Source organism: Oncorhynchus masou, chromosome 13 (assembly GCF_036934945.1).
Source record: "Oncorhynchus masou masou isolate Uvic2021 chromosome 13, UVic_Omas_1.1, whole genome shotgun sequence".
NCBI lineage: Eukaryota > Metazoa > Chordata > Actinopteri > Salmoniformes > Salmonidae > Oncorhynchus > Oncorhynchus masou.
This window is the reverse complement of record NC_088224.1, coordinates 52579917-52591249: the sequence shown is the minus strand read 5'-3', so window position 1 is coordinate 52591249 and position 11333 is coordinate 52579917. Positions and strand designations below refer to the sequence as shown.

Below are 11333 nucleotides of genomic sequence, written 5' to 3'. Positions count from 1 at the left end.
ACGAGGTGTGTCTGCGTCCTGGGCTCTACTGAGAGGAGTGCCCTCGCTGATCTGTGCTGCGCCCAGTTGGGCTTCCTCTTGCACCTTTGCTAGGTACTAAATCGGGTAAATGTGACACCTCCCTCTGAGGTTGGTTCAGCGGTCCTGGGCATTGCCTCCCCTTCCGGGGACTGTGCCTGGACACCCCCACGCTGAGACTTCGCCGCTGGCTGGCCAGATCCCTCTCGCACCGACGAAATCTGGTACAGGTATTCCAATGTAGGGAAACATAACGGAGGTTACGTATGTAACCACGATTATGTGAGCTATAGGATCACTCTCATCCTCCACGGTGCTAGAGGCGCCTCAAAAATGAAGAGAACACGTGTCGCGGCCATGGGGTCCAGCCGTGACACAGGTAGATGGGAGTAACTCTGTAAATCCTCACCTCCGGTGTATCCCTCAGCTGTGGAGTGATACCAATATATTGGAGTGATCCATGTCGCTCACATAACCATGGTTACGTACATAACCTTTGTTTTGCCCCATAGTTGCGCAAGCATCAGTTTTGTTGCTGAACAACCAACCGGTCTTTAACATCATTGCAATGCATTAACTACCCCAAAAAAATCAAGACCGCAAAGTTGAATAATACACTTTAATCAATTAAAGATTCTTTGCTTCACATTTTATACTGGAATGTTACGATTCCCCATCTGTATTTCTTTACAGATAAAATGTCCCATCTAGCCATCTTCAAACCCCATTATCCAACCAACCGCATTGAAATTCTGGGAATACAAACAAAACATCAAAACCAAAACATATGAAACCACTACATGTTGTCCTTTTGATTAAGTGGATTTTAAAGAGCATCCGTTCATTATGGGAGTAAATGACTGACTGGAGTCATCAGAGGGAGGTGGTGTCACTGGCAGGAGAGTCCTCATCGCAGTAGGACCAAAGTATTCCCTCTATTGATGGTTGTTTGATATGAACCACAGTATATCGATCGGCTCTTCCTTTTCAACAACTGATACGTTTGTAAATAGTCAACGGCGAGCTTGCTAAGGAGCTTTTAAATGATTACTTTTCGAGAACTTCTATAGCCACAAATGCAGTGGTTCGCCTTGTGAATTGGCTGCTTACTCTTTTCCATCTTAGCAGTTTCTTAATACCACAGCCAATACCTAAAGCTACATATTGAGATTAATCAATCTAAATAAAAAACAAATGCCTTTAGTGGGTAAACAGGTGCCATTAAAATGGATTTGTGGTGAACCTGCAGTTATGAAACAAAAACAGTAAAGACCACCTGGGTAGTCCCGATTTCTTCAAAATCTGGTCCAATGTATAAAATACAAAATGTCTCTGGTAGAGGACGCATGACTCTTTTGGAGGTGGGGATGATTTTAATTACTCAACCTCTATAGCAGGGAAGATGAAACAGCTGAATACCGACTAGCTCCTCAGCCAGGGTCATGTTCATTAGGCCCCAAATGGAAGAAAACTGACTGAATCAGGGAGGGACTACCTGGACTTGTATAATTAGGAAAGGCTCATTTTAGTTTTCCTCAAAATGAGAAAATATATATTTCTTTGTTTTCTGTTGCAAAACAGTGCAAATCTTTTTCCGTTTTGTGTTCTAGTGAACACGTCCCTGATGCCTGTCTGTAGCTAGCATGGTTCCTACCCCACTACTTAACCAAGAGCACCACCCATCTCCCTTCCCTGCTGCCCCTTTAGTCATCGTGTTTTAACTTCCCACCTCTTCTCGGCGAACAACAGCATGTTTCGCTGCCCGTTAAATTGAACTCTATATATACACACACTGTAGATCTTTTTCTCTATCATACAAACATAAATACACCAACACTGTGCTCCACCGCGGGAAGGGCTTTTGAAGGGCTGGATCCTGTTGATGTGTACAGTCTCAAAATGTTCCACAGGCGGGCAGGCAGGCGAGTATTTATTTTGTCTTCTCTGGAGCTTTGACGTATATATTTTGTTTTTACAGGATCTCGTATTTGTCGACGAGGAACGAAGTTTCTAAAGAGAATTTCACTGGTGCGTCTCCTTCTACGTGAGTCACTTTAGCAACCTGAGGGAATAGGAGGGGAAAGAATCAATGTAACGAGTGAAATGCAGGGATCGCAAGAGCATTGTGTTCCATCATTGACTGTAGGCCTAAACGTCCATAGTTAGTAAGCTTCGACGTAAAAAAAGATTAAACTTGCCTGTATGTCGCAGTAATTGCGTTTGGATACAAAGGACACGTTGACGGGGAAGAAGTCGCTGGGTTGCCCGGCGACACTGAACTCCAGGCTGCCGCTTTTGTTTTTGGCATCTATGACGGGTAGGCTCCACTCTAGAACGTTCCGTCTGCTGTCGTGCTTATACTCTCCGTCCACGTCTCCAACCACAGGTGCCCCAACTCCAGATCTGCACCAGGAAATACAACCATATACTGTAAACAACGCAACCATCAAACTTTAGGCTGGTTTACCTGGTCACAAATAAAGCATTGTCTTATACTAAAAACCAGCTCAATGGAGGAACTCCATTACCCATACTTCTTAGTCCAGGGCTATGCTTAAAAACCGGTCTCTGGGAAACCAGCCAAAAGAAAACCCAGCAAGGTTATTATACAGTCAACACATTACAAGAAAAGTCATTTTTATCATCACCCATGTACTCACGGTATTGGGATAGCAATAACTACGTCGTTCAGTTCAAGGCTCTCCTCCTGCAGTTCATATTCTATGTTCACGTCGCAGCCTGTAGCGCTCTCTGAAGGCCAGCAGTTTACTACAGGCAAAACGAGGCACAATGACATTTAAAAAATAGACTGTAGTTAACACCGAATAAATCCTACCACAGTAATTGCCGATCGAAGATGGTGCCGGCAGGACGACGGGTGGAGAAAGGCATTGGAATGTGACTCACTGGTTAGAGGTATGAGGGCATCGTCTGTGCTTTGGAGCCTCCACTTCAGCACCCCCACGTCGTTGTCGAGGGGGAAAGACTTCTCGGGGTTCTTCAGACCAATCACAGAGTCTGAAGTGAAGAGCTTCTTATCTACGTTGGGATGTGTCTAAATACCAGGGGAGATACAATCAATTCCAACACAGTGGACATACACTACCACGGCAAAAGTTTTAGAACACCTACTTTATTTTTTTTTACTATTTTCCAAATTGTAGAATAGTGAAGACATCAAAACTATGAAACAACACATATGGAATCATGTAGTAACAAAAAAAGTGTTTGGGATTTCTTCTTCACCTCCCTTATCCTACCTCATTTGCATACACTGTATATAGACTTTTTTCTATTGTTTTATTGACTGTTTGTTTATTCCATGCGTAACTCTGTGTTGTTTGTGTCTCACTGCTTTGTTTTATCTTGGCCAGGTCGCAGTTGTAAATGAGAACTTGTTCTCAACTAGCCTCCCTGGTTAAATAAAGGTGAAATAAATCATGATAATAAAGAAGCCACCCTTTGCCTTTTGCGGCAAAGAAATCAATTCAACCATGAAGGTCTGATTCATGCAGTCTCCTCTGAACAGTTCATGTTGACGTGTGCCTGTTACTTGAACTCTGAAGCATTTATTTGGGATGAAATATGAGGCTGGTAACTCTAATGAACGTATCCTCAGCAGCAGATGTAACTCTGGGTCTTCCTGTCCTGTGGCGGTCCTTTATGAGAGACAGTTTCATCATAGCGCTTGGTGGTTTTTGCAAATGCACTTGAGGAAACTTTCAAAGTTCTGGAAATGTTCCACATTGACTTACCTTCTTGTCTTAAAGTACTGGACTGTCATTTCTATTTGCTTATTCAATCAAATATATTTATAAAGCCCTTCTTACATCAGCAGAAATCCAGCATAGAACCCCAAACAGCAAGCAATGCAGACGTAGAAGCATGGTGGCTAGGAAAAACTCCCTAGAAAGGCCGGAACCTAGGAAGAAACGTAGAGAGAGGGCCAGTACTCTTCTGGCTGTGCCGGATTGAGATTATAACAGAACAAGCCAAGATGTTCAAACGTTCATAGATGACCAGCAGTGTCAAATAATAATAATCCCAGTGGTTGTAGAGGGTGCAACAGGTCAGCACCTCAGGAGTAAATGTCAGTTGGCTTTTCATAGCCAAGCATTATTTGAGCTGTTGCCATAACATGGACTTGGTCTTTTACCAAATAGGGCTATCTTCTGTATACCACCCCTACCTTGTCACAACACAACTGATAAATAAATTCCACAAATGAACTTTTAACAAGGCACACCTGTTAATTAAAATTCAATACAGGTGACCACCTCATGAAGTCGGTTGAGAGAATGCCAAGAGTGTGCAAAGCTGCCATCAAGGCGAAGAATAATATCAAATATAAAAATTATATTTTGATTTGTTTAACACCTTTTTAGTTATTACATGATTACATGTGTTATTTCATTTCATAGTTTTTATGACTTCACTATTATTCAACAACGTAGAAAATAGTTAAAAAAATTAAGAAAAACCCTTGAATGAGTAGGTGTTAAAACTTATGACCGGTAGAGTACATCTCTCTGATATGGGATGAATTGTTACAGAAATCTTCGAATACATTGGGCCGTGTTCAGAAGGAGCACACGGGGAGAAACATTTTGTAATCGTGCTGGGATACTAGTCAAATAAGAACACTGGATTTCTCCACAACATTCTGCCCTACTAAACACCATCCAGGAGTCTTTACAAAAGGTCATGGGTCAGTCAGGATCTGAACAACTCACCTGCAGTTGTACTCCCTTCTTGTCGTAGTTGTTGACCATCAGGCGGATGCGGCTGACCTTGTCGTCGGTCACCCTCAGGGTGATCATGCCTAGGAGCTCCATGTTCTGTAGACCGCCGTCACGTCCACAGGTCAGGCTGATCTTCTCCTCAACTCTCATGTGGACACTGAGGAAAACATACACAGGTGTCAAGATTGAGGTTTTATCATCACACACATCGCAATCACACACGGGAATTATGTCAATAGTAAAGCACATGCACAGACATTGAATGCAAGATAAACCTTGGCTCACTATCAAAGATTAAAACTTAAGAGGAGTAATGTACCTCTCCACATTAACTGGTGGCGGTAGGACATTGGACGCAAGCGAAGGCCTTTTCCCTGTGTTGGACGTGATGGTTTCCCCCTCCCCCCTGAGCTTGTCCACAAAGTTGTCCACCTCTTTCCCCCTGGCGCCCAGCTTGAGGGCTTTGCTGGATCCGGTCGGCCTGTGGGAAACACACGATCATCAGTACCATCATCTGTATCTGTGGCCCAGAGTTTTTCAAGGTCAGGTCTAGGGCTAGTCAGGTCTAGGGCTAGTCAGGTCTAGGGCTAGTCAGGTCTAGGGCTAGTCAGGTCTTTCCCGAAATGGTCAGCCGGTGATTGTCAAGCAAATAACTATTGGTCTCACAGTAATTGACTGTTAATTAACAAACACATTTAGGATCTCCTGGCTTCCACCTATTAATAAGCCATTTAAAAAAGTCTAATAAATCCATGTAATATTACCTACGACACTTTCCCAATAAATCCATTATTATATTAGACAGGTCTAAAGAAGTATGACATGAAATAAATGCAGTCTATTTCAGAATTAAAGGTCCTTATGTGGCTAAGCCAAATGGCTGTGGGCTACACTAGTTAATTTAGCAGACAAGATTTGTTTAGAATTCCATGGCATTATTTTATAGTATGAAGAATACAATTGAACAAAGCTAAATAAAATATGATATTTTTTCCAAAGCGATTTGAGGGAGCACGCACACTATTCTGTGTTGAGCGGTTAACAAAGAAATAGGGACTCCTATATGCTTAATTTAGAGTTATTCATGTAACTTCAGTTGTTCTACAAACGTTGGGCTATATGTTTTTATTTTTAATACATTGTAAGGCTGCAGGATGAGACTAATGATGATTTGAAAAAAGTTGCTTGAAGAAAGCTCTGCTTTGTTTTTTTGCGCAAAAGTCGAATTCACAATTTCCCAAGCACTTGATAATGCCTCGAATTTCACGCCATCCCCTTTTATGGCCGTAACGCACCCCAAAAAAATCCATTCCTTTAAAAAAAGGCCCGGACTAGTGCGTTGTGCCCTGCTCCCAGAGTGTGCTGCGCAATCCAAAGCGTCTCTCACTCACATGGCTCGCTGTCACGTGGTCGGCTATTTCTCACAGGCTACAAGTGAAGACAGACATCGGGGACGCAACTGCACACGCTTTTATCCAATTCCGAGATACATATTGAAGATATTGGATGAACTGTCCACATTTACTTTTCGTCAGCCAACAACAAGTAGGTCTAACGAACAGCAAAAGCACTAGCCAGAGTCAATCGACTATCCCCCATTGTACAAACGTCGACCTATTTTGTGCGAGAAATAAATATTCCAAACCGTCTGGGACAGTTGTGGAATGCGATAGATCCCAAATTAATACAACCACTAGCTTCAAAATACATTTTTTATGCAATGTGGCTGACACAACAGTTCAGAACATTTAGCTTAAAATGTTGATAAACTATTAGGCTATTTCTTCACATTATAAGCACAGCAATTTGCGCATGGTAGTAGGCTAAAAGCACGAATGTTTCCCGGGAAAACACCATTATCAAAAGTGACCGAAAATTTGTATTATGCATGTAATGCTATTATTATAAAGGTGCATTTTTATGGTGAAAATTAACTTCACCAAACTTGAAACTCACGCGCTGCTTATATATGCCAGTTAGGCTCTACACCCTTTGTAAAGCGGATTAATGTGCTTCATTTGAAGAAGTTATTTGGCCACTTTAGTGATACAAACCTTATTAAAACATATAGGCCAGGCTACATAAGGTGTGCGACCATGGTTCGAAAAAAGGCAAAGGCATTGTTTCTTATGCTGAGCATCATTCACAAGTGATACTATATCATTCACAAGTGATAGGCTAATATTGTCACTCATCAGACTATTCTTGGTTTAATCTAGTCTTTACATATACTAAATAATAATGCGTGTGTGATATTTGTTAGAATTTAGAATGGACCATTAACATGCACCTGTATCGAAACAGGGGCAGCGGGGAATAAATACATGTCATCTTTGCGCTTAAATAGCGAACGGACGACGCATTTCTCAGTGGTTTATTTTCATGGCTATACTCCTGATCTAAATATATGCAATGTGCTTAATATTAGGAAAGTTGAGAAATCAATAGGCCTAGCTTATAGAAAGCTGATGGGATCCTCTTTTTATTAGCAGCCATCACACTGTTTTCTCCCTATTTGCATAACCTATAGAAATGTCGCACAACATGAGCTGATGGGCTCTCGTTAACTGTTTGATTAGATTTTTGAATGCATTTGCATTGATGTCAGAGTGATTAGAGGGACAAAAGAGTGCTGAGTACCAGGCAGTTAGCAAGTTTGGTAGGCTGCTAATGAACAGCATCAGAGCTTGGAGAAACCTAATTACCGTGACTAAATGGTCATGTGGAATTTGACTGCCTTCACGACTCGTTGACCTCCGGTGTGGCTGTAACATGGTAACCGCAACAGCCCTAGTCAGGTCACGTTCAGGGTGAGAAATGAACACCCACCATTTGCGGGCAGAATTTTGGGCATTGGCGGGAAAGAATGTCTTTAACCAGCCACATTGGTGGCTGGTAGAAGTTGGTCGAATTGACGAAAGGCTACTAAAGTGTTTGTCTAGTTACATCATTTTTGTTCAAACGCCAAGTTGTTTTTCCAACATTATTTTGCTGCAACTGTCTGTTGCTAACGCAGATGCAGAGATTCTCAATCACCGTTACCATGGTAATGGCCCCCCTTGAAGGGGCAGCTGAACATTTGTCTCACCTTATGACTCAAATTTTTCTGGGTTACACACCAAAACCATTTTATTCATAAACTTTATGTCATGTCTTATCATTAAAACACTCACATATTTTAATTGTGCTCAATTTATTTGTGTTCTCATAAATATCAACTTATGTACACTTTGTAAAAATGGCAGTGTCAGAGCTCTGAACTAATAACAATAAGTAAGCCATTTCACTCAGAATTTTGTGGCAGGGCAGGCACTTTGTTGATTCTTAATTTTCAGTTGTAGAACAGTTTGTTTCACTATTTTAACTAAATGATTGCTTTTAACATACATAGGTTAAAAAAAATTAGGTCACAAAAATGAAATTGAATGGAGCAATATACCACATTACTTCTTACCACTAATACATTTCTTGTTTTAGAAACACTACAAAAGAGTTGGCTGGTCGATTTTCTCATCTAACTGCCACAGTGGCTGTTGGACCAAAAATAAAATTTCCCACCCTGGTCACATTATCAGGACAAACTGGGCCCTAACTGCCAATCACTGTGTATTGGAGCACAGTCTAAGACAATTATACACACAATCAAATTCAACACCGAAATTCCATCATTTCCATACCTGACTGGGACGGTAGCCATCTTGGGTTTCTCTGGCTCGATGATGGTGTCTGTGATGATGGACCCGGAGGACATGCTGCTCATCCCGGCACTGCCGAAGCCGCCGAAGCCCGGCACCTTCTTCCCCGAGCGCTCGGCGTCTCGCCTGATCTGCTGCAGCTCTTTAGCCTTTCGCCGCATCTCTGCTTTGGCCTCGCGCTCCTGGGTCTGTGGGGACAAGCAGATGAGGAAGAACGTTTAAATCGTGGTTGCTATAAGCTAATGCCACATGTCCTCTGGACGTTATGTGCGTTTTAGCAACAAGTGTCTCACTTCTCTGACTGCCCGGAACACCTTCTCCTCGTGAGAGTCCATCTCGGTGAAGGTGCGGATCTGGGCCAGGTTGACGTTCTCCCTGTAGCCCAGGGCCACGATCTCGTCGAAGGCAAATATCAGGTCAAAACAGTGGTCTGAGATTTCCCCTTCCTCCAGCACACGGCAGTACTCTGGGATCTGAAAACAGAAAAACACAATTGAATGCTTCCATATCAAACCAAAAGTCATAATACCGTTCTAGTGGGATATGATCCCATTTGAAGTTATTGGTGGGATGGATAAACTCTGAACTGGTAAGCAGCAATGGGCTGCTATAGCGTAGGGTTATCCCCTGTGCTGCTCCCAGCCTGTCGCGTGTGTGGGTCCTGGATACTATGGCTGCAAAATCTCTGTGTAATGGACCAATAAAGATGTGTCGGATCGTATCATTACCACGCGTGAGAAGAGCCGCAGCGTCTCCAGGTCTTCCAGGATGTTGCTGTTCTTGGTGGTGACCAGCACCATGTAGAGCTTGTCCAACGGCTGGTAGACGTAACGCACGCTCTCTGTCTCCACAAACGTGTGCTGCTTGCCCAAACCCATGAGCTTGGGGAAAGCAGCCAGCAGGCCCTCGACACGCGTCCGGGTCATCTCCACAAACTGCCGTGACACGATGGCTTTGCCTGCCTTGGTGCACACCGCCGCTGCCAAAAGCACCTGCAGCGATCAGAGAGAATCACAAACATCCGTTTATAAGTGGGATGTCTCCATTAATGCATGAAAGAGCGATAGACAGGGTAACCATATGTGGTACAAATTTGTGGGCCAAGAAAGGTAGTTATGTGCCAATTTACTTAGAAAGCAGATTCCGACCCTATCGTTAAGCTTGTTTACACACTGAGCTGCACTGGGGTCAGAAAGCAATCATAGTTACATTAAGACACCGCGAAGCCAGCGTGTGATATGGGTCGGAAAACGTACCTCAATGCAGGGACGGGATATGCTACGGCTAGCTAGCATGAGGACAAAAGGGTAGTTTCCCAGTGGGGAAAAAAGCAGTATTTCAATTTTCTTGATCTATCAGGGTGTAAAGGTAAAATTTGGAGTACAGTGGCATATCCCATCCCTATACGTTTTCTGACCCATATCTCACACAAGCTTCATGGTGTCTTAATGTAACCATGATTGTGTTCTGACCCCAGTGAAGTTCAGTGTGTAAACAAGTGTAAAGATATGCCCACCTTATGCTGGCTACAATTTGCTATATGTAAAAAATCACTTACCATCACAGAATACCAGGACCAAGGCACGATAACGCATTGATCCAAATGCCTTAATTTACTAGACTTACATTTACTAGATTACGCAATGCAAATCAATCACAATGTCATTCAGCCAAGATCCATTGGTTGAAATATCACGATAACTAATGTTAACTAGCCTACCAAGGCCAAGTATTTAACGTTACCAGCCAACATAGCTTAACACAGTTAGCAGACAGCCAACAGTAGACAACCAGTGAAATGTAAAGATCAATCTAGCTAACTTAGTTAAATTGTAGCTAGCTAGTTACCTAGTTAGCTAGTAAACTTAGCCAGCGAACGCTAGCTAACTGAACTGTCACCAAGCACTAGTAGCTGACATTTGTGTTAACGTTAGCTAGTTAACTTAGCTAGCTTACTAACATCGATACGTTACATTACATTACAACTCTGCTAAGTAATAGCAGCATTATATAGTTAATAAGTTAGCAAATAACCTTGAGTGGCTACCTTTGTGGTTGTTTGTCAAGTGAAGTTTGATTTGCTTCTCAATTCATTGTGCCAAGGGACTAGCTAATGATAGCAAGCTAACGTTTGTTGTTATGATTAAGCTAAGCGGAAAAAATAAAGACTTGAAATGTGACTGTGCTCACCATTGTTGGTCTCTCTTTAGGAAAACGGTCTTTAATCTCAGATGGTTAGGAAAACGATCTTCAATCTCCGATGGTGTTTGCTCAGTCGAGTTCCAGTAAATCTAAAGCGCCTTTAGAAAGAAAATATAGTTGGACAGCTAGCGAAACTGCTTGTTGCTTGTAGTGCTTCACTTTGAGTTACTTCAATATGGCAGCCAAGCAGAGCCACGTCTCCAACCAGCGGAGTTGCTTCCTTGATAAACCACTCGTTCGCTTTGTCGTAGAAAACTTCAGAACGTCAAAAGTTGCGCGATGTGTGCTTGAACCAAAGAGATCGAGCACAGATAGAACGAGACCGATATTTCACCGGATGTAGAAATGTGAAGCATCCGCTTGGCGTTTCATCTCACTACCATATTTGGTAGTGAGAGGAAGCCCACTGGCCAGCAGTGGGAGAAGATGGAACCAGGTGGATTTTGGCTGAGATTCTGCACATTTTCTCATCGATGAAACATTTGAGCTCAATACAGTTTTCTGTTCCCAACACTAAAATCTGTTATGAGCAGAGTGGAGTAAGTTTTGTAGACTTTACCCTTTACAACATGTATTATTATTTTTTTTAAAATTGCGTTATTTAGAAGGAGTGCAAAGGGGAATTGAGTTATTGCACGTGTGCACTTCACAGAGTAAGCGTTCCCTAACGGAAATA

General features: G+C 42.5%; 1 protein-coding gene across 1 annotated transcript; it reads right to left on the bottom strand.

The window, feature by feature from the left end:
- Positions 1-623: 623 nt before the first annotated feature.
- Positions 624-10948, bottom strand: LOC135552544 (coatomer subunit delta-like). The gene is made up of 10 exons (XM_064984236.1): positions 10646-10948; positions 9184-9447; positions 8749-8928; positions 8438-8643; positions 5080-5241; positions 4752-4917; positions 2926-3073; positions 2679-2787; positions 2217-2421; positions 624-2080 (listed from the first exon to the last, which is right to left on the bottom strand). Exons 1-10 carry the CDS (start codon positions 10646-10648, stop codon positions 1991-1993), a joined length of 1533 nt encoding a protein of 510 aa, XP_064840308.1. The 5' UTR covers positions 10649-10948; the 3' UTR covers positions 624-1990.
- Between the last annotated feature and the right edge of the window lie 385 nt (positions 10949-11333).